Source organism: Nannospalax galili, unplaced genomic scaffold (assembly GCF_000622305.1).
Source record: "Nannospalax galili isolate Female #2095 unplaced genomic scaffold, S.galili_v1.0 scaffold8, whole genome shotgun sequence".
Lineage (NCBI taxonomy): Eukaryota > Metazoa > Chordata > Mammalia > Rodentia > Spalacidae > Nannospalax > Nannospalax galili.
Window position 1 is genome coordinate 2,146,567 of NW_008358318.1, and position 23,513 is coordinate 2,170,079.

Below are 23,513 nucleotides of genomic sequence, written 5' to 3' on the forward strand. Positions count from 1 at the left end.
GTGGAGGAGGTTGGTTCTTTTTTTTTCACCATGTATGTTCGTGGCAATTGAACAAAGGTCGTCAGGCCTTGGTGGCAAGCCTGATTGATCTCACTGACTCTAAATAGTTTATTCTTTAAAAAACATTTTTTTATATTTGTTTGTTTATATGGGTATGTACAATGTGCATGGAGGTCTAGAATGCATGTACTATGGCCTGTGTGTGGAGGACAGGGGAGTTGATTCTTTCTTCCACTATGTGGGTCCTGGGGATTGAACTCAGGTTATCAGGCTTAGCAGCAGGCACCTTACCCACTGAGCTATCTCCATGGCCCAGTTTATTCTTTTAAGTACTTATAATTTTGCTTTTATTTTTCAAATCATTTTCTTCAAAGTCAAGATGCATCTGAAAAATCTCAGGATTGTGATACACAATTTAAAGCAAAGCGTGATTTTCTAATGAGTGGTTTGCCAGAGTCATTGAAACGACAAATTGCAAAGAAAGCTGCTGCACTGGATATATACAGTGCAGTGAGTACCAGTTTCCAGAGAGTCGTTCATGTGCAACAAAAGGATGATGGTAGGTTTTATTACTTTATTTAAATTTTATTTCTATGTGTGTGAATGTTTTACCTATATCTATGTATGGACCACATGTTTGCCTAGTGTCAGCAGAGGCTAGGCTAACACCTTTTTTTTTAAAAAAACCAAGGTCTTACTTTGTAGTCCAGGCTGGCCTCAAAATCTTATTATCTGTAAGGTGGTTGCTAAAAGAGTGGGCTAGGGAGGTAGTTCATTAATAGAACACTCACCTTCATATGGAAAGCTATGGGTTTACTCACCAGCACAACAACAAAAGGTAAAAGTGAGACTAAGCTCCAGGCACAGAGGCACACACCTGCCATCCAAACATTCCTGGGAGGCTGAGACAGGAGGATCAACGTTTTGAGACCAGCCTGGGCTGCATAGAGAGATTATTAAAAAAGAAAAAAAGGGCTTAGATTTCCTGGCCTCATAGCGTTCTTGTGGTGTTTGTTTTGTTTTGTTTTTTTAATTTTTATTTCATGTGTTTGAATGTACTGCCTGCATGTAGGTAAGTGCACCTGTGCCGTGCAATGCCCAAGGAGGACAGAAGAGGCCGTTGGATCCCCTGGAACTGGAGTTACCGACCATTGTTAGCTGCCATGTGGGTGCTGGGATACGAACCCGGGTCTTCTGTAAGAACAACCAGTGTTCTTAACCACTGAGCCATCTCCCCAGCCCCTCTTGTGGTGATTTTAGTGGAGGTTACAAGTATGTGTTTTATCCTCTTTTCCTCATTTATTGAGGATGGGAGCTTGTAGACAAGGAAGCCAAAGAGATCCTTACCCCATCTCTTATGTTGTCCTTTCATCCCTGATGTAAGGGATCTTCAGTAGATGTTTTTCTCAGAAAGATGTACATGGTGGGGAGGAGGGCTAGAGAGACGGCTTAGTGGTTAAGAGCATTGGCTGCTCTTGCATGGCAACTAACAACTGTTCATAAATCCAGTTCCAGGGGATCTGATGTCTTCTTCTGATCCCTGTGGGCATTACACATGGGTGCACTTCCATACGTGCATGCAATACACTCATATACATAAACTAAGATAAAAATAATAAATACAATATTTTTTTATTGAAGAGATGTATACTAAAAGGTCCATGTGTGAGCAGATCATTTAAAATTTTTTAAAATTTATTTTTATGTATATGAATGTTAAGTGTGCATGATGTATCTTCACATGTGAGAATGTGAGCTTATGCTGGCCATGGCATGCATATGGAGGTCAGAGTACATCTTGAGGTGCTGGTTCTCATCTTCTACTTTGTTTGAAATATGGTCTCTTGTGGGGCGTGGTGGCACAGGCCTTTAATCCCAGCACTTGGGAGGCAGAGGCAGGCAGATCTCTCTGAGTTCAAGGCCAGCCTGGTCTACAAAGTGAGTTCCACACCAGCTAGGGCTACAGGAAGACTGTCTCAAAAAGACAAAAAAAGAAAAAGAAGAAAGAAAGAAAGAAAAAAGAAATATGGTCTCTTTGTTGTTCTTCAGTTTTTAGTTATTGATAAAGACTATTATTCCTGCGTAGTATTTGTTCTTTACTTTTGGCCTTTGTAACTCCAAAACAGTTCAGGTAATTTTGAAGTTCTGTTTTGTGCTTTATCCCTGCCCATGAAATGTGTGTTGTGTTTTCCTCTCCCTTCTTTTCCTTTTGATACTCTGTAAGTTTTATTTAGTCTCTTTTTTGTATGTTTTGTTTTGTTTTATTTTGTTTGGGACAGAGTCCCAGGCAGGTTCACAACTAGTAGCAATCCTCCTGCCTCTGCTTCCTCCTTAGTACTGAAATTACAGGCGTGTGCTGCCACTATCAGGCCCAGCTCTTCAGTCCTTATAATATTTCTTCAGCTTTTCCTTATTTATTGTTTCTGCCACTGACCATTCAGTAAATGAGGCTTTTTTTTTGCTGCTGTTACTAGTACAGCTTCATGTAGCTTTTCTTATTGTCTTTTTGAAGTACTGGGTTAGAACCTTGGGCCTTAAGTATGCTAGGCAAATGCTGTGCCACTGAACTATATCCCCAGCTCAGTACTTTTTAGTATGTTGCAGAAATTAGGTAAGTTTTTCATTCCTGATTGTGATAAATCCATTTTCATAGGAATACTACTATAAAACAGCATTTGTCCTTGTGAGCAAATAAGGCAGTCAACAGAGGGAGCTACTTTCTCTTTCAGCCTTAGGAATTACTTATTTTATTTTTTAGATATTTTATTATTTTTATTTTTATTTATTCTTCTTATGTGTATGAGTATATTGCCTGCCTGTATATAAGTACACCCATGTTGTGCAATATCCATGGAGGTCAGAAGAGGGCACTGGATTGGCCTGGAACTGGATTTATGAACGGTTGTTAGTTGCCATGTAGTTGCTGGGAGTTGAACTCAGGTCCTCTACAAAAGCAGCCAGTGCTCTTAACCACTGAGCCATCTCTCCACCCCCTATCTTTATTTTCTTATGTGTATGAGTGTATTGCCTGCACGTATATAAGTGCACCTGTGTCATGCAATGCCCTTGGTGGTCAGAAGAGGGCATCAAATTCCTGTAGAACTGGAGTTATAGACAGTTGTTAGCTGCTATGTGGGTGCTGGGAATTGAACCTGGGTCCTCTGCAAGAGCAGCCAGTGCTCTTAACTGCTGAGCCACCTCTCCAGTCCTTTTCTTTATTTTCTTATGTGTATGAGTGTATTGCCTGCACGTATATAAGTGCACCTGTGTCATGCAATGCCCTTGGTGGTCAGAAGCGGGCATCAAATTCCTGTAGAACTGGAGTTATAGACAGTTGTTAGCGGCTATGTGGGTGCTGGGAATTGAACCTGGGTCCTCTGCAAGAGCAGCCAGTGCTCTTAACTGCTGAGCCACCTCTCCAGTCCTTTTCTTTATTTTCTTATGTGTATGAGTGTATTGCCTGCACGTATATAAGTGCACCTGTGTCATGCAATGCCCTTGGTGGTCAGAAGCGGGCATCAAATTCCTGTAGAACTGGAGTTATAGACAGTTGTTAGCGGCTATGTGGGTGCTGGGAATTGAACCTGGGTCCTCTGCAAGAGCAGCCAGTGCTCTTAACTGCTGAGCCACCTCTCCAGTCCTTTTCTTTATTTTCTTATGTGTATGAGTGTATTGCCTGCACGTATATAAGTGCACCTGTGTCATGCAATGCCCTTGGTGGTCAGAAGCGGGCATCAAATTCCTGTAGAACTGGAGTTATAGACAGTTGTTAGCGGCTATGTGGGTGCTGGGAATTGAACCTGGGTCCTCTGCAAGAGCAGCCAGTGCTCTTAACTGCTGAGCCACCTCTCCAGTCCTTTTCTTTATTTTCTTATGTGTATGAGTGTATTGCCTGCACGTATATAAGTGCACCTGTGTCATGCAATGCCCTTGGTGGTCAGAAGCGGGCATCAAATTCCTGTAGAACTGGAGTTATAGACAGTTGTTAGCGGCTATGTGGGTGCTGGGAATTGAACCTGGGTCCTCTGCAAGAGCAGCCAGTGCTCTTAACTGCTGAGCCACCTCTCCAGTCCTTTTCTTTATTTTCTTATGTGTATGAGTGTATTGCCTGCACGTATATAAGTGCACCTGTGTCATGCAATGCCCTTGGTGGTCAGAAGCGGGCATCAAATTCCTGTAGAACTGGAGTTATAGACAGTTGTTAGCGGCTATGTGGGTGCTGGGAATTGAACCTGGGTCCTCTGCAAGAGCAGCCAGTGCTCTTAACTGCTGAGCCACCTCTCCAGTCCTTTTCTTTATTTTCTTATGTGTATGAGTGTATTGCCTGCACGTATATAAGTGCACCTGTGTCATGCAATGCCCTTGGTGGTCAGAAGCGGGCATCAAATTCCTGTAGAACTGGAGTTATAGACAGTTGTTAGCGGCTATGTGGGTGCTGGGAATTGAACCTGGGTCCTCTGCAAGAGCAGCCAGTGCTCTTAACTGCTGAGCCACCTCTCCAGTCCTTTTCTTTATTTTCTTATGTGTATGAGTGTATTGCCTGCACGTATATAAGTGCACCTGTGTCATGCAATGCCCTTGGTGGTCAGAAGCGGGCATCAAATTCCTGTAGAACTGGAGTTATAGACAGTTGTTAGCGGCTATGTGGGTGCTGGGAATTGAACCTGGGTCCTCTGCAAGAGCAGCCAGTGCTCTTAACTGCTGAGCCACCTCTCCAGTCCTTTTCTTTATTTTCTTATGTGTATGAGTGTATTGCCTGCACGTATATAAGTGCACCTGTGTCATGCAATGCCCTTGGTGGTCAGAAGCGGGCATCAAATTCCTGTAGAACTGGAGTTATAGACAGTTGTTAGCGGCTATGTGGGTGCTGGGAATTGAACCTGGGTCCTCTGCAAGAGCAGCCAGTGCTCTTAACTGCTGAGCCACCTCTCCAGTCCTTTTCTTTATTTTCTTATGTGTATGAGTGTATTGCCTGCACGTATATAAGTGCACCTGTGTCATGCAATGCCCTTGGTGGTCAGAAGCGGGCATCAAATTCCTGTAGAACTGGAGTTATAGACAGTTGTTAGCGGCTATGTGGGTGCTGGGAATTGAACCTGGGTCCTCTGCAAGAGCAGCCAGTGCTCTTAACTGCTGAGCCACCTCTCCAGTCCTTTTCTTTATTTTCTTATGTGTATGAGTGTATTGCCTGCACGTATATAAGTGCACCTGTGTCATGCAATGCCCTTGGTGGTCAGAAGCGGGCATCAAATTCCTGTAGAACTGGAGTTATAGACAGTTGTTAGCGGCTATGTGGGTGCTGGGAATTGAACCTGGGTCCTCTGCAAGAGCAGCCAGTGCTCTTAACTGCTGAGCCACCTCTCCAGTCCTTTTCTTTATTTTCTTATGTGTATGAGTGTATTGCCTGCACGTATATAAGTGCACCTGTGTCATGCAATGCCCTTGGTGGTCAGAAGCGGGCATCAAATTCCTGTAGAACTGGAGTTATAGACAGTTGTTAGCGGCTATGTGGGTGCTGGGAATTGAACCTGGGTCCTCTGCAAGAGCAGCCAGTGCTCTTAACTGCTGAGCCACCTCTCCAGTCCTTTTCTTTATTTTCTTATGTGTATGAGTGTATTGCCTGCACGTATATAAGTGCACCTGTGTCATGCAATGCCCTTGGTGGTCAGAAGAGGGCATCAAATTCCTGTAGAACTGGAGTTATAGACAGTTGTTAGCTGCTATGTGGGTGCTGGGAATTGAACCTGGGTCTTCTACAAAAGCAGCCAGTGTTCTTTAACTCCTGAGTTATCTCCAACCACTATTATTGTTATTATTTTAATGATTTTACTTTTATTTTATGTGTTTGAGTGTTTTGCCTGAGTGTAAGTGCACTACCTATGGATGCCAGAAGGGAGTGTCAGATCACTTGGAACTGGAGTTAAGGCTGGTAGTTAGCCACATCTGGGTGCTGGAAACTGATCCCGTGTTCTCTGGAAGAGCAATCAGTGCCCTTAACCCCTGAACCATCTCTCTAGCCCAATCTTAGGAATTATTATTTACTATTATCTGGAATTCTGCTGAACAATTCATATGCATAACTAGTTTAATCCCCTGAACAAGTCTAAAAGGTTGAGGGTCATATTATGATATTGTAGATGAAGATACCAAACTTTGGGATCTTGCCCATACTTGTAAGAATATAAAGTGACAGACTCTAGATCTGAGTCCAGATATGACTCATGTTTGGCATGGTAGCATACTCTAAAAATCATAGCATTTAGGAGACTGAAGCATGAGTATCTACTTCATGGCCAGTCTAGGCTACATAGTAAGCTCAGTGCCAGCCAGAGCTCCACAGTGAGGGTGTGTCTAAAAACAAACAAAACCCAAAAACCTTAGACTCTAAATCAGGATACTAAATGTTAGGGTTTGAGAATCGAGACTAATTCCCACAGATACCCAAAAAGATTATACAAAAAGTTTATTCAAGAATTTAAAGTAAAAAAGGACAACAACCAAATGGCGGCTAGCCGGGCACAGACTTCACAAGCCAAAGATGGAGTCTGGCCTCAAACAGTAGCAGGCAGGAGCTTTTATTGGGGCACTCCACAGAAACCCATGCGTGCCAAGCATCTTTTTAAAATAATTGGATGTCCCCATATCCTGTGTATGGGGAAAGTCTTGATTGGTAGGGGCTGTCTTCATGGCATTGGACAATGTGCTGACTAATATCTTTTAGAGTCAGAAGTTTTTGTTTATACCTTATAAGGCTTTACATGTACAATATGCCTGAGCTTGTCTGGGCTTGTCTAAAGAAGCTAGCCAAAATGGAGTCAGAGCATTCTGGCCCTTCACTAACTGTACCTAAATTTTTTGTTTTATTACAAATTTGCTTGTTTTTATGTGCATGAGTGTTCTCTTACATGTATGTATGTATACCACATGCATGCCTGATGCCTGCAGAGGCCAGAAGGGAGCATCATATTTCTTTGAACTGGTTGTAAGCTGCCACATGGCTTTTGGGAACTGAATCCAGGTTCTCTGCAAGAGCAGGATGTGCTCTTAACTACTAAGCCATCTCTCTTGCCCCTGACCTAGAATTTTTATCTTGCATATCAAAGTTGATTTTTTTTTTTTTTGTCTTTTTGAGACAGGGTCTCTTTGTAGCCCCAGCTGTCCTGGAACTTACTAGACCACGCTGGCCTCGAACTCACAAAGATCTGCCTGCCTCTGCCTCCCAAGTGCTGGGATTAAAGGCATACGCCACCATGCCCAGTGAGCTTTTTAAAAATATTTTATTATTTTTATTTTTTATGTGTATAGTGTATTGCCTGCATGTATATGAGTGCACCCGGGTCATGAATGCCACAGAGTTCAGAAGAGGGCTTCAGATTCCCCTGGAACTGGAGTTAAGAACGGTTCATAGCCGCCATGAATTGAACCCGAGTCCTCTGCAAGAGCAGTCAGTGCTCTTAACCGCTGAGCCATCTCTCCAGCCCCACCTTGTATATCAAAGTTGATTTTTTAGAAAAATGAGTTTGCTGATATTTGCTCATTTTTAACAAATTTGTGGAAAGATAAGGTAATTTTTTGGTATTTGTTAAAGGTCTATATTTTTTTCCTGAGACAGGGTCTTGCTATGTAGCCCAGACTGGCCTCATGCTCTCAGTCTTGCCTCTATCTCTCAGGGGTTGGGGATTAGAGTTGTGTCTCATCACCATGCTATATGAGCTATGCCTTTTGTTCCCTCTGTATTCATCTGAGTGTTTGGTACTTTTGTGTTAACTATCTAGGAATTTTTTTTTCTTGATATTGTTGGGAATTGAACTCAGGGTCTCATGCATAGTAGGATTAATCTGTCCTTTTAAATTTGCATATTTGATAATTCAGTAAATGCTGCATTACAATAACTTACAATAATTTTTTTTTTTAGAGTATTGGTTATGGCATTTGAAACAACCCTCTTGTCCTTTATTAACTACATTTAAAGAATTGAATACTAAAGTAACAGATCACTCAAAATGTGTTATTGCTCTTGGTGAATTTTCAACATTGAATTCAAATCCAAAAAGTAATTCTGCTGTTGTGGTAAGTACCAAAGGACCCATCCATGGTAGGGTATGATTCCTTTGTGATTTTCGGAGGAAACAAATGTATATCTGCTATTATAGCCTAGGGTTTGTTCTTTGCCTAGGGTCTAATAGTAGAGCCAGGCATGTTGGTCCATACGTATAATCCCAGCACTTGGAAGGCTGAGATAGATAGATCATGTATTTAGGTCAACCTGGGCTACATAGTAAGATCCTGTTTTACAGGAAACACACACATGCACACAAAAACAAAAACAGGAAAAAGGAGGAAAATGATCAGTTTTGACAGAAATATTATATAGCACATTTAAATACTTTGTAAATCAGAATTACAGTTTAATTAAGGTGTAAACTATAAGTAGTTGAAAGAAAAATATAAAAATATATAGTAAGCCCTTTAAAAGCTATGCAAATACAGCCTTGTATTTAGTGACTAAAGCTAATCTTGCCTGATACTTTTTCTGGACAATAAGTATTCGGTAGGATTGTGTTACTCTACATCTTCTTCTTCATTGTAGTTTATGAGTACAAGGAAAGATTTCACTAAAGAAGTAAGAAATCTTTTGCTGGAGGAAATTATGTGGTCAAATCCTGAATTTTCTTTGAGAAAATATTTTCCCTTGCTTCTGAAAAAACGAATTGAGCACCAGGTACTTTCTGAGTGTCAAGGTAAACAAGGTTAGTGATAAATCTTATCATTTATGTTAATATTTCAGTTTGGAAACATGAAGACCTAACCTTTGACTCTTAGAAATGGTCCACACAGACAGAACTTGGCTGCCAGTTGGCAAGGAAGACTAACCGATGGAAAGTGTCTTACATAGTACTGTGTTAGTGCCTGCCAACTTCTAGTGATGCCAACCCAGGAGGCTTTCATTAGGTTAAAATATTAATCATTGGGCCAGGCATGGTGGCGATGTCTTTGATCCCAGCATTCTGGAGGCAGAAGTAGGTGGATCTCTGTGCATTCGAGGCCAGCCTCGTCTGCATAGTGAGATGCTGTCTCAAAAAAGAAAAAAAAGTTAATCATCCATTTAAGAAAGCCTTACATGAGCTAATTCCAACTTATATATCTTTTTTTTTTTTTTTTTCCCCTGTAGCCCCAACTGTCCTGGATTCACCATGGAGACCAGGCTGGCCTCGAACTCACAGAGATCCGCCTGCCCCTGCCTCCTGAGTGCTGGGATTAAAGGCGTGCGCCACCACACCCAGCCCCAACTTATACATCTTTTTAAAAAATATTTTACTTATATTTTTATTTTATGTCTACAAGTGTATTGCCTGCATGTATGTGAGTGTACCCATGTTATGCAATGCCACAGAGGTCAGAAGAGGGCTTCAGATTCCCCTGGAACTGGAGTTAAGGATGGTTCATAGCTGCCATGTAGGTGCTGGGAATCGAACCCAGGTCCTCTGCAAGAGCAGTGAGTGCTCTTAACTGCTGAGCCATCTCTCCAGCCCCTAACTTACGTATCTTATATGAAAGTCATTCTAAATATTGAGATCTCCAGCTGACTTTCATTATATAATATTCAGTTATTTTCATCTCAATGTCATGAGACTAGGATATTTGGAAGTGGTATGAAGAATTCTAGGTACTGAAAATTGTTTTTGTTAGCTGGGAGTGGTGGTGCACACCTTTAGTCCCAGCACTCAAGAGGCAGAGGCAGGTGAATTTCTGTGAGTTCAAGGCCAGCTTGGTCTTGTTACATAGTGAGTTCCAGACCAGCTGGGGCTACAGGGAGACCCTGTCTCATAAAGGCCAAAAAAATCAATCAATCAATCAATCAATCAATAAATAAATAAAAATTAGAAAGAAAATTGTTTTTGTTGATAAATAAGCACGTGTGTTTCTATAATTTCACAAATAGAAAGTTCACAACTACAGCCTGATATCAGTCATAAAGAAACCAAAAGGAAACGAGTGGAAATAGGAAGCCAGAAGTCAAAAAGAAGGAAACCAAATGAATATTCAGTAAGTTCAGAAATGATAAATGGGAAGTCAGAAGAGCTTGACAAAAGAAACAACTCTCCTGGGATAAAGCACAATTCTTCCAAAGGTATATTTTCTACAATCATGAGGAAGCTAACTACTTTGAGTACATGTAAAGTGGACACAAAGTGGTAGATGATGGTATTCTGATAATAGGTGAGGATAGTCAGTAGCTGAAATACCTTTTCTGACAAATTGGATTTTTTCCATCCCATCCTCGAGTGCCCAGGTGCTGTGATCAAAGGCATGTACCACCACCCCGGGCCTGTGCTTCCTTTTTAAAGTGAACTATTAGTTTCTGTACCCACCTACATCCCATTGAGATTTTGAATTCGCATTTGTTTGTTCATTAGTTTGGAGAGAAATTGGCATCTTTACTGTCTTCAGTTCTCTCTGTTGGTGGCGTATCATTTGTCTCTTTGTCCAGGTTGACTTCATAGATGATATGCTGCTTTTCTTCTTTAGCTTATTGGTTTTTGTGCTACAAATTATTCTTCATAGTTCTTATTTAAGTGGTTATTTAAAAATGTAATGTGCACTTTTTACTACATTACTCATGAAATTTTATGATGGTTAATTTTTTAAAATTTTTATTTATTTTTATTTTATGTGTATGCATGTATTGCCTGCATGTAGGTAAGTGTACCTGTGTCGTGCAGTGCCCGCAGAGGTCAGAAGAGGCTGTCGGATCCCCTGGGACTGGAGTTATTGTTAACTGCCATGTGGTTGCTGGGATTCGAACCCGGGTCTTCTGCAAGAACAACCAGTGTTCTTAACCACTGAGCCATCTCTCCAGCTCCATGATGGTTAATTTTTTTAAGGCAGTAGAGTTTAAATTTAAAATGTAATGTTTTAAAAATCCATTTTTGCCGGGTGTGGTGGCACATGCCTTTAATCCCAGCACTCAGGAGGAGGCAGAGGCAGGTGGATCTCTGTGAGTTTGAGGCCAGCCTGGTCTACCTAGTGAGTTCCAGGCCAGCTGGGGCTACTGGGAGACCCTGTCTCAAAAAAGGCCAAAAAAAGAAAAAATCCATTTTTGCATTTTATAAACATAACTATCTCTACAGATGCCTATTATTGCATTTATAATATTGTAAATGTTTCAGAATGTATGCATATATCAATGAATAAATAATAATGTATTTATTTTTTTGCTTTAGATTCTGGAACTGAAGACATGCTTTGGACAGAAAAATACCAACCCCAGAATGCAAATGAGCTCATAGGCAATGAGCTGGCTATAAAAAAGTTATATAGGTTGGTAGAATTTGTAAAGAAATTGAGAAGTAGTTTATGAATTTAGTTTTACTATTTATTCAGACCAAAATTTATAAGTTACAAAATAATATACTCTGTGGGAAAGTCTTTGAAAAATAATTTAGATAAAAAGTTTTTCTTGAAATTTGCAGGGTTTATACTGAGTTCAATATTGTATGGCTATTAATTCAACTGTGAACCTAAAAATTTACAGCCACCTTTGAAAGAGATGTATCCTTGCTCTGGAATGTGTTACTGAATATGTTAAAGCTTTAATGAAATGCTTCTTTTAATCATGTGGTTATTAAATTAAAAAAAAATTTTTTTTTAAAGTTTTTCTTAGCTGAGTATGGTGACGCACACCTTTAATCCCAGCACTCAGGAGGAGACAGAGGCAGGTGGATCTCTGAGTTTGAGGCCAGCCTGGTCTACATAGTAGGTTCCAGGCCAGCTGGGCTATAGGGAGACCTTGTCTCAAAAAGATTAAAAAAAAAAAGTTTTTTTTGGCTAGGCATGGTAGTACTACATACCTTTAATACCAGCACTACAGAGGGAGAGGAAGGTAGATAGATCTCTGTATGACGCCAGCTTCATATATAGTGAGTTCCAGGCCAGCCAGACAATCCTGTATCAAAAAACTTTTTGTTTATTATTTTTATTTTATGTGTATGAGTGTATTGCCTGCATGTAGGTAGGTGTGCCCATGTGCAATGTCAGCAGAGGTCAGAAGAGGGCATTGGATCCTCTGGAACTGGAGTTACGGTTATTAGCCTCCATGTGAGTGCTAGGAAGCTAGGAATTGAACTTGGGTTCTCTGCAAGAGCAATCAGTGCTCTTAACCACTGAGCCATCTCTCAGCCCTCAAAACATACACATGTACAAAAAAAAATGTTATTTTCTTACATTTTTATTTATTTTTATTTAATGTGTATGAGTGTACCCATGTTGTACAGTGCCCACAGAGTTCAGAAGAAGGTGTTGGATCCCACTGAAACTGGAGTTAGGATGGTTGTTAGCTGCCATGGGAGTGCTGGGAATTGAATTCCAGTCCTCTGTAAGAGCAGCCAGTGCTCCTAACTGCCAAGCCATTCCTCCAGCCCTTGAAACTTTCTTATAAAATTTTCCAGAAGAAATTGTAGGGGCTGGCCATAGTGGTGAGTACCTGTAATCCCAACACTCTGGAGATCGAGGCAGGAAGATCAGGCTCAAGGCCAACTTCAACTACATTACAAGTTTTAGGCCAACCTGGGTTATTTGACACTCTATCTCAAAAAAAATTGTATGCATATTATTAATTCCTACATTCTTTTTTTTTGAAAATATTTTATTTATTATTTTTATATGTATATGTATATTGCCTGCATGTAGGTAAGTGTACCCGTGTTGTGCAATGCCTGTGGAGGACAGAAGAGACTGTCAGATCTCCTGCAACTGGAGTTACGGACAGTTGTTAGCTGCCATGTGGGTGCTGGGATTCAAACCCAAGTCTGCAAGAACAGCCAGTGTTCTTAACTGCTGAGCCATCTCTCCAGCCCCTAATTCCTACATTCTAACCAGTGGAATCATGTTACTCTTAATTCAAGTTGACAGTTCCCTAAGTTCTGAAAACTGAAATTTATTAGCTTTATAAAGTTCATTATAATAGGTCTTCATTGGTTACTTTTAGTACTAATTCAAATTACCTTTTTAGAGCCAGGTCTCATGCTCCATCCCTGTAAACCTAGCATTTGGAAGGTTCAGGAAGGAGGATTACTGTGTTCAAAGTCAGCCTGGGCAACATAGCTAAACCCTGTCTCAAAAAAATACACAAATAGGGGCCATCAAAATGGCTCGGTGAGTAAAGGCTTTTGCCACCAAGCCCTACCTAAGTTTGATCCCCCTAAACTCTAAGGGAGAAAGAGAAAACCAGCTGCTGGAAGTTGTCTTCCAACCTCTACACACAGATTCAGACATATATACACCATACACATATACACAAAATAGATAAATACATATTGAAAGTAAATAAAAACTAAATTACCTCTATAATTTTTTTGTTTTGAGACAGGCTCTCCTATAGCTGAAACTGGTCACAGACTCTTATGTGTAGCTGAGGATGATCTTGAACTCTTTTTTTTTTTTTTTAGTTTTTTTTTTTTTTTTTTTTTGTTTTTTTTTTTTTTTAGTATTTATTATTTTTATTTTATGTGTATGCATGTATTGCCTGCTTCTAGGTAAGTGCACCTGCGTTGTGCAATGCCTGTGGAGGACAGAAGAGGCTGTTGGATCCTCTGGAACTGGAGTTACAGACAGTTAGTTGCCATGTGGGTGCTGGGATACGAACCCGGATCTTCTGCAAGAACAACCAGTGTTCTTAGTTGCTGAGCCATCTCTCCAGCCCTTGCACTCTTGATCTTCTTGCCTGTGCCTCCCAAGTGCTGGGATTACAGGTGTGTGCTGCTGTGCCAAGCAAATTACCTAAGCCTGAAAACTTCTGAATTCTAAAATCACTTGGCCAAAATAATTTTCTATTTGGACTTTGGATATCTATAATAGTGGCTAATAGCGCTGGGTGTGATGACATGCATCTATAATCTCAGGCCTCCAGAGGCTGAGGCAGGAGGCTCACTAAGAGTTCAGTACTAGCCTGGGCTACAGAATGAGACCCTGACTTAAAAAGCAATAACAAAAACAAAAAAGCTGGGTGTGGTGGTGTATGCCTTTAATCCCAGCACTAGGGAGGTCAAGACAGGCAGATCCCTGTGAGGAGTTTAAGGCTAGCCAGATCTGCATAAGTGATTTCCAGGCCAGTTGGGGCTACGGGGAGACCCTGTCTCAAAAAGACAAAAAAACGGGGTCGGGGGTAGGGCTGGAGAGGTGGCTAGTTGCTTTTGCAGAAGACCCAAGTTCAGTTCCATGCACATACATCAAGTGGCTCACAACTACCTGTAACTCCAGCTCCAGAGGATCTAACACCCTCTTCTATCCTTTGTGGTCACCTGCACACACACGTGTAAATACACAGACACATAAACACATAAATTAAATCTTTAAAAAACAAAATACCATGAGCTTGGTAGTTCCATGTTTTTGCCCTCTTCTTAGTTCATAGAATTCTTAGAACAATATTGTGGGGCTAAATCTTGCCTTCATCTCATCAATGGAGAAATAGGTTTAGACAGCCGTTGAGTTATTTTTCTAGGCTCACATAGCTAGAAAGGAGAGGAGCTGAGATTTATACTCAGGCAGTTTATTTCCAGAATAGAATTTAGTCTTTTCTGCTTATGTTAGACTTTGTTCACAAACTATTTTAGTTTTTTGGGTTTTTTGTTGTTATTTTTTTCCTTTTTTGGACAAGCTTGCCTTGAATTCCCTTTGTCAAAGAGGATGACCTTGAACTTTTGATCCTCCTGCCTCTCACCCACTGAGTTCTGGAATTACAGGGTGCTGGGACCACAAGCATGCACCACCACCCCTGGTTTATGCTAGACATTGAACATAAGGCTTTGTGCATTAGAGGCTAGCACTCTTTCAACGGAGCTACACCCCCAGCTCTGTACTTCAGATTATTTTTATTAACACATTTCTTTTATGACAGTTGGTTGAAAGACTGGAAAAGAAAAGCTGAACTGGAAGAAAAACAGAATTTGAAGGGAAAAAGAGATGAGAAACAGGAAGGTATTTTGAGTTATCTTTTTCCATTTCATTAAACATTTCTAGAGTTAGATTAGCTAAAATTTGTATAAATTTGTATAAAACTACTCTTCGTGAATTCATTTTCTATTATTTATTGGAAAGAAATTTGTGGGATTTAAGTACTAGGTTTTATGATATAGACTTGCTGCCTAAGCAGTTAATGATTTTATATGTCTTTGAATAATTTTTCAGATTTGTCAGATACCATAGACTTCAAGGGCAGTTCAGATGATGAAGGAGAGAGTCATCTTTGCAATACTGTTCTTATAACAGGGCCAACAGGAGTGGGAAAAACTGCCGCAGTCTATGCATGTGCTCAGGAGCTTGGATTTAAGGTTAGTAATAGCTACAGTGAATGTTAATGTATTACCCTTGAACTAAAAAATAAAGTAGCCAGTCATGATGGCCCGTGCCTTTTCTAACATTAAGCAAGAGGATTATAAGTTCAAAGTCAGCCTATGCTATATAACCCTATTTCAAAAAGGAGAAGGGCTGGGGCAATGATATAGTTGGACAAGTGATTGAGGACCTATGTTCAGATCCATAGCACCTATGTGAAAGTCAGCTCAACAGTGCACATCTGTAATCCCATCACTGGGAAAGTAGAGACAGGAGATCCCTGGAGCTCACAGGCAACCAACCTATCTGTGAATACCAGGTTCAGTGAGAGACTTGGTCTGAAAAAATTAGGTGGTAAGAGATTGAAGACGATACCCAAGGTCAACCTCTGACCTCTGGCTCTATGTGCATACACTCACAAGTACATGCACATGAGCATATACAAATATGTACTCACACAAAGTAAAAGAGAAGCTGGGTATGATGGTTCACACTTATTGCACTTTGGAAGCTGAGAATCGAGGGGAGAAGTGCTGAGTTTAAGGCTAACCTTGGCTACAGTGAGAGACCCTGCCTCAAAAAAACAAAACAAAAAGAAAAGAAAAAGTAATTCTGACCTTTTTTTTTTGTATATTCTTTTAGATATTTGAAGTGAATGCCTCTTCCCAGCGAAGTGGTAGGCAAATCCTATCTCAACTGAAGGAAGCTACTCAGTCCCATCAAGTAGATAAGCAAGGTGTAAACTCACAGAAACCCTGTTTTTTTAATAACTTCAATATTGGCAAGTCACCAAGTAAGTAAATTCTTTCCCTTGAGCTGCAACCTTTTGAAGAAATAATTCTGAGAAAATAGTTCTAATTGTTAGTGTTTTGCCATCTCTTTTTTTTTAATCTTTTTCTGAATATTAACATGCTCCCCCTGCCCTAGCTATTCTGAAAAAAAAAATATGAAGACCATCTCATTTTTCTATCCATATCTACTTACATATATATTTCTAAACAATAAAGGCTTTTTAAAGGCATAACAATATTGTCAACCAAACCTAACAACTAATCATATTCCTTGGTATTATTTAAAGCACAGTTTGGTTTTAGTTTTCTGTTGTTTCACATGGTTTGTTCAAATCAGCATCAGCCTAATCTTACATTTGACTAATGTTTGCTTAGGTTTCTTTTAATCTTTAAAACAATTTTCTCCCTTGTATATTGATGTCATTTATTTGTTGAAGAACTTGGTTGTGACTGAACTTCTCATACTCTGACTTTGCCTTTTGAACATATGTTCATAGTATCAATTAATGTATTCCTCTTCCCTGCATTTCTTGTTAACTAATAATTGTGAACTTGATTAGATCCAGGTTCTGTTTTGCTGCTGGACTACAGGAATAGGTAGACTTGTTCCTCCTGTGACATCATGACAGAAGACCTGTCCTACTTCTAGTGATACTAAGATTGACAGACGAGTTCATGTGTTTTCGTTCTGACTCACTGATTATGAAGTTCCCTATCCCATCTTATTGAATGGTACTATGCAGCCGTTAGTAGTCTTTGTGTAATAGACATTATTAGACATTTAAAAATGATGATTTTGTTATTTGGACTCAGTGCATTTATTAGTTGGAATTCTGAGAAGCACCGTTCCTCATCAGCTATTTGAATATTTTGAAATACAGTTGATAGGCATGAGAAACAGTTCTCTTTTTTTTTTCTTTTTTGTTCTTAGAATAATGATATTAGTAATGTAAACTTAATGAGTTTTGTATAGTTTCATAGATACTTGTAGTATTACAAACTTATGAGTTTGTACATATTTAATGTGTTTTAATAATTTGTGTTCATTAGTCTTTGATATTTTCAACTTTTTTTCTTTAAAAACATTTTACACTTATTTTATTGGAGGGGGCATGCAATGGCTTGTGTGGAGGTAAAAGAACAACCTGTGGGAGTCAGTTCTCTCCTTCCACCACGTGGGTCCCAAGGATGGAACTCAAGTTGTCAGCCTCAGCAGCAAGTACCTTTTTTCGTGGAGCATCTGTCCAGCCCAGATTTTTTTCCTTAGTACTAATTTTTTATTATTTATTTATGCTTTTAAGATCGAGTGTTACTATGTAGCCCTGATTGGCCTGGAACTAACTAAATAGAACAGGCTGACCTCCAACTCACAGTGATCCATCTGCCTCTGCCTCCTGATTGCTGGGATTAAAGGTGTGTACCACCACACCTTTATCACTAATTTTAAGCCCTTGATTATGATATGCCATGATACAGGTTTCTTCATGTTTCTTCTACTTAGGGTTTGCTGGGGATTCTTAGATAGAGGACCTTATAGTTTTCATTGCATTTAGAAATTTTCAGCCATTATTTAATGAAATATATTTTTCTCTTCTACTTATAATCCTTTGGCAACTCTAATTTTAGGTATCTTAGACCACTTGAAGATGTCACACATCTTATTAACACTTCATTCAACTTTCCAGACTTTTCCTCTTTGCATCTCAGTTTGAGTAGTTACTGCTATATATTCAAGCTCCTGGATCTTTTCTTCTGCTGTATCTAACATGATTTCAGTGCCATCCAGTATAGTTTTCATTTCTAGAACTTGCATGTGAGTCTTTTTTATACCTTCTGTGTTTAGTTATCATATGTCCTCTGTTTCTTCTAGGCTTTGCACATATGAAATATAGTTGTAACTATTTCAATTGGTTTTTTAGCTATCAAATATTTTTTGTTGTTAAATATTTTATGTATTATTTTTTAAATTTTATGTGTATGAGTGTATTGCCTACACGTATGTGTGAGTGCACCCATGTTGTGCAGTACCCTGGAGGTCAGAATAGGGCTTTGGATTCCCCTGGAACTGGAGTTAAGGATGGTTCATAGCTACCATATGGGTGCTGGGAACTGAACCCGGGTCCTCTGAGAGAGTACTGCTGAGCCCATCTCTCTAGCCCCAGCTATAAAGTTTTTTAAAATTATTTTATATTCTATTTTATGTTTATGAATATATTGTCTGCATGTAGGTAAGGTGGACCCATGTCGTGCAGTGCCCGCCATGGTCAGAAGAGAGCGTTAGAATCCCCTGGCACTGGAGTTACAGATTGTTGTTACCCACCATGGGGGTACTGGGAATTGAATCCAGGTCCTCTGCAAGAACAGCCAGTGTTCCTAACCTCTGAACATCTCTCCAGCCCCGTTTCAGTGTTTTTGTTCACTAATTTTCTCATTTGTATGATTTCTCAGTTCTTTTCTTCTCTCTCTTGCTCATTATGGATTGTATTCTTCTGCTTCTTTGGATGCATGATACTATTTTTTTTTGGTCTTCTTGAGACAGGGTCTCCCTGTAGCCCCAGCTGTCCTGGAACTCACTATGTAGACTAGGCTGGCCTGGAACTCACAGTGATCTGCCTGCCTCTGCCTCCCAAGTGCTGGGACTACAGGTGTGTGCCACCACGCCCAGTGCATGATACTTAAAAAAAAAAAAAGTTATTTATTATTTTTATTTATTATTTTATGTGTATGCGTGTATTGCCTGCATGTAAGTAAGTGCACCCATGTGCAGTGCCTGTGGAGGTCAGAAGAGGCTGTCGGATCCTATGGGAGTGGAGTTACAGACAGTTGTTAGCTGCCATGTGGGTGCTGGGATTCAAACCTGGGTCTTCTGCAAGAACAGCCACTGTTCTTACCCGCTGAGCCGTCCTTCCAGCCCTATTATTTTTATTTTATGTGTATGCATGTATTGCCTGCATGTAGGTAAGTGCACATGTGAGGCTGAGACACATTACAGAACATTATTATCCAATTTCAATTTAGCTCTATCAGTGCTGTAAGCAAGTAGCATGTACAAAGATGTTCGGAGGGTGGGTTCAAAGTTAAAACATAATTGGGTGATCTTTACTACCTGGAAACACTGAGATATTGTTTTCTAGAACTTTCATCCTTGTCTTAGACCTTACATGTCTTAATTATTATACAGCTCCAGAACAGTATTTTCCTCAGTTACTATCTTATGTGCACAATTCTGTAACTGCGTTCTGCGTTTTCTTTTGTTACAGACCCTATTCTTTTACTTACAAGTTAGAGGTATTAGTAAACATACTAAGAATTTTGAGTTTAAAAAGCTATCATAGGGGCTGAAGAGATGGCTCAGCGGTTAAGAAGCGTTGGAATCCCAGCACCCACATGGCAGCTAACAACTGTCCGTAACTCCAGTTCCAGGGGATCCAACAATCTCTTCTATTCTCCAGGGGCATTGCAGGACATGGGTGCACTTACCTACATGCAGGCAACACACACACATAAAGTAAAAATAAGTACAGTTTTTTTAAAAAGTTATCATAGGGGGCTAGAGAGATGGCTCAGAGGTTGGTACTTTGGCAAAGGACCAGAGTTCAGTTCCTAGCAGCCACATGGCAGCTGACAACTGTCTGTAACTTTAGTTTTAGGGAATCCAATCCCCTTTTCTGGTCTCCACAGATACCAGGCTTGTACACTGTGCACGTATATATGCAAGCAAACACTCATACACATAAAGTCTTCAACAGCATGTATTTATGCTAGGTGTTTATTACATGTCTATAGGTCTTTTTTTGTTTGTTTTTTGTTTTTGTTTTTTTTTTGGTCTTTTTGAAACAGGGTCTCCCTGTAGCCCTAGCTGGCCTGGATTCGCTATGGAGACCAGGCTGGCCTCAAACTCACAGAGATCCACCTGCCTCTACCTCCTGAGTGGTGGGATTAAAGGCATGCGCCACCACGCCCAGCTTACATATCTATAATTTTTAAAGTATTTATTATTTTATGTGCATAGGTGTATTCCCTGCCTGTATATAAGTGCATCAAGTACATGCAGTGACCACAGAGGCCAGAAGAGGGATCAGATCCCCTGGAAATGGAGTTATGGACAGTTGTTAGCTGCCATGTGGATACAGGGAATCAAACCCGGGTCCTCTGCAAGAGCAGCCAGTGCTCTTAACTGCTAAGCCTTCTCTCCAGCCCCATATCTATAATTTTTTCACTCAGAATCAGAGACAAGTAGGATCAAAAGTTTGAGGCCAATCTAGGCCACATAGAAAGACACTGTCTCAGTCAATCAAAGAATGTGCATATATTTGGAAAAGAGCATTTTTTTTCAAATAGTTTTTCCTTTCATTCAGTTAGAATAAATACAACAATACAGTAATATCTATACAGAGTATTTGTGTATAAGACTGAAAGAGAATGTCTATGCCTTTGATTTTTATCATGTAAAAATAGAAATACAGAGTGTGGATAAGTATTTTGCTGTACAATTTTTATAATGCTTATTCTTAAATACAATTTGTTTTTCACAGAAAAATTAAATTCCCCTAAGAAAGTTCTTACATCACCAAGGAAGCTCCCTCCATCATCACCAAAATGTAGTGGGCAAAAGCGAGCACTTCCCCCTAAAACCTTGGCAAATTACTTTAAAGTGTCCTCCAAGTCCAAAAATAATGAAGTAGGAGCACTTACGGGAAATGATAAAGGTAAAATGTTAAACTGACAAAGTAAATTGACCTTGGTACATAAAATGTGAACACATTTCATATGTTAAACCTCAGTTACACTGAAGGTCCTACATAGAGGAGTGTCAATGTTTCAATTTTGATAAGGGAATTCAGTTTGAGCTATTCTTTGAAATAGCCAGTATTCTATTAAAAGTAATTTAATCTAAAATATTTTTTTATGCAGGTGTCAAACATTCTTTAGAACAAAGGCAGATTACTCAGACTAAATCTATAAATGCAAATAATTCAAATATTAAAGAATTTGGAGCAGAAGAATCCAACAGGAAAAAAGCAACATCTCTTATCCTCTTTGAGGAGGTAGGCTTACAGAGGACACATTCATGCTGCTTCATGGTAGAAACTTATTTTGATTGTTATGTTTTATGTATATGAGTGTTTTGCCTGTATGTATATAAGTATACCTATATCGAGCAATATCCATGGAAGTCAGATGATGGGGCCAGTTCCTCTGGAACTGGAATTATGGATGGTTGTTAGCTGCCTTGTGGATGCTGGGAACTGAACTCATGTCCTCTGCAAGAGCAGCCAGTGCTTTCAACCATCTCTGCCTGTTTCTGTTTGTGTTTGTTTTGAGAGTTTTATTTATTTGTTTGTTTGTTCTTTGTGAGACAGGGTCTCCCTTTAACCCCAGCTGGCCTAGAACTCACTATGTAGACCAGGCTGGCCTCGAACTCACAGCTATCTGCCTGCCTCTGCCTCTTGAGTGTTGAGATTAAAGGCAAGCTCCACCACACCCAGCCCTAGAATAAGTTTTCTAGGAAAATGATTAATACAATTTCCGAATATTGATTGTTATCTAATAATTATATTATGACTCAAACCTACCTAGATATGGGTGATTGGTTATTTTAGTTTTAATATTTACTATTTGATAATAAAAAAACCTTAATTCTTGCCGGGCGTGGTGGCAACACGCCTGTAGTCCCAGCACTTGGGAGGCAGAGGGAGGCGGATCTCTGTGAGTTCAAGGCCAGCCTGGTCTACATAGTGAGTTCCAGGACAGCTGGGGCTTACAGGGAGACCCTGCTTCAAAAAGACCAAAAAAAAAAAAAAAAAAAAAAATCTTTTATGGTATAACAAATTTTTAGCATGTGCTGAATTTGTATTTTTCAAGAATTACTAAGTTTTGTCTCTAATAGATATATAATATGGCTTCTATGTATATATAACTGATATGAGTGTATTGTTACTCACATTATGTTGTTAACATCCTAACAAATTGTTTGTAGGTTGATGTGATTTTTGATGAAGATGCTGGATTTTTGAATGCAATCAAAACATTCATGGCAACAACTAAACGACCTGTAATCCTTACTACAAGTGGTAGGTAGCAATAATTTCAGTACAATTAATTTACTTTTTGTTGACGCATTTTCGGAGAGCTACTAACTTGAGCTAGAAATGTTACTTTACAAGTCATTTTGAATAAAGCAGAGTGTAGACTGGGGAGATTACTCAGGTAAAGTCCCTTTCTGTATAAATCTGGTGACCTCAGTTCAATTCCCAGAACCCACATAAAGGTAGAAGGAGAGAATTGACTCTGCATAGTTTCCCTCTGACTTCCACATTCATGTGCACACACCCATACAGAGACAAGCACATGGTATACACATGCACACAATAGTAATAGATACTTCTTTTTTTTTTTTTTTTTTTTTTGGTCTTTTTGAGACAGGGTCTCCTATAGCCCCAGCTGTCCTGGAACTCACTATGTAGACCAGGCTAGCCTTGAACTCACAGAGATCCACCTGCCTCTGCCTCCTGAGTGCTGGGATTAAAGGTGTGCACCACCACGCCCAGCATAGATAAATTTTTTAAATTTTAAAAAATACATATTTTATTTATTATTTTATGTATATGAGTGTATTTCCTGCAGGTATGTGAGTGCACCTGTGTCATGCAATGCCACGGAGGTCAGAAGAGGGCTTTGGATTCCCCTGGAACTGGAGTTAAGGACAGTTCATAGCTGCCACGTGGGTGCTGGGAATTGAACCTGGGTCCTCTGCAAGAGCAGTCAGTGCTTTTAACCACTGAGCCATCTCTCCAGCCCTAATTTTTTTTAATTTTTAAAATTTGTTTATTTTTTTGTGTATGAGTGTTTTGCCTGCATGTATATAAGTACACAAGTGTTGTACAAAGCCCTTGGAGGCCAGAAGTATATAGGATTGGAGTTACAGGCAGTTGTTAGCTACTATGTGGATGCTGAGAATCAAACCCAGGTCCTCTACAAGAGCAGCTAGTGCTCTTAGATGGGTGTGGTGGCACATGCCTTTAGTCCCAGCACTGGGAGGTATAGGCAGGCAGATCTCTGTGAGTTCAAGGCCAGTCTGGTCTACATAGTGAGTTCCAGGTCAGCTGAGGCTACAGGGAGACCCTGTCTCAAAAAAACCAAAAAAAAAAAAAAAAAAAAAGAGTAGCCAATGCTCTAAACTGCTAAGCTATCTCTCCAACCCCTAGATAAATTTATTTTTTTATTTTTTTATTTTTATTTTTATGTGTATGCATGTATTACCTGCATGTATGTAAGTGTATCTGGGTCATACAATACCTGCAGAGGACAGAAGAAGGCGTCAGATACCCTGGAACTGGAGTTATGGACAATTGTTAGCTGCTATGTGGGTGCTGGGAATCAAAA

The 23,513-nt window shown here is 39.8% G+C and overlaps 1 protein-coding gene across 2 annotated transcripts in view; it reads left to right on the top strand.

The window, feature by feature from the left end:
- The window catches only part of Atad5 (ATPase family AAA domain containing 5), a 56,538-nt gene that overhangs the window by 18,409 nt on the left and 14,616 nt on the right, over positions 1-23,513 (top strand). Inside the window, exons 7-17 of one of the 2 annotated variants that reach the window (XM_029557907.1) lie at positions 375-559; positions 7,916-8,070; positions 8,591-8,741; positions 9,944-10,132; positions 11,226-11,322; positions 14,900-14,979; positions 15,190-15,332; positions 15,979-16,129; positions 20,663-20,836; positions 21,042-21,175; positions 22,108-22,201. In XM_029557907.1, coding sequence (XP_029413767.1) covers positions 375-559; positions 7,916-8,070; positions 8,591-8,741; positions 9,944-10,132; positions 11,226-11,322; positions 14,900-14,979; positions 15,190-15,332; positions 15,979-16,129; positions 20,663-20,836; positions 21,042-21,175; positions 22,108-22,201 — 1,553 coding nt within the window. Of the gene's footprint in view, positions 1-374; positions 560-7,915; positions 8,071-8,590; positions 8,751-9,943; positions 10,133-11,225; positions 11,323-14,899; positions 14,980-15,189; positions 15,333-15,978; positions 16,130-20,662; positions 20,837-21,041; positions 21,176-22,107; positions 22,202-23,513 lie in introns of both variants that reach the window. The other variant, XM_017795220.2, reaches the window with a different exon arrangement.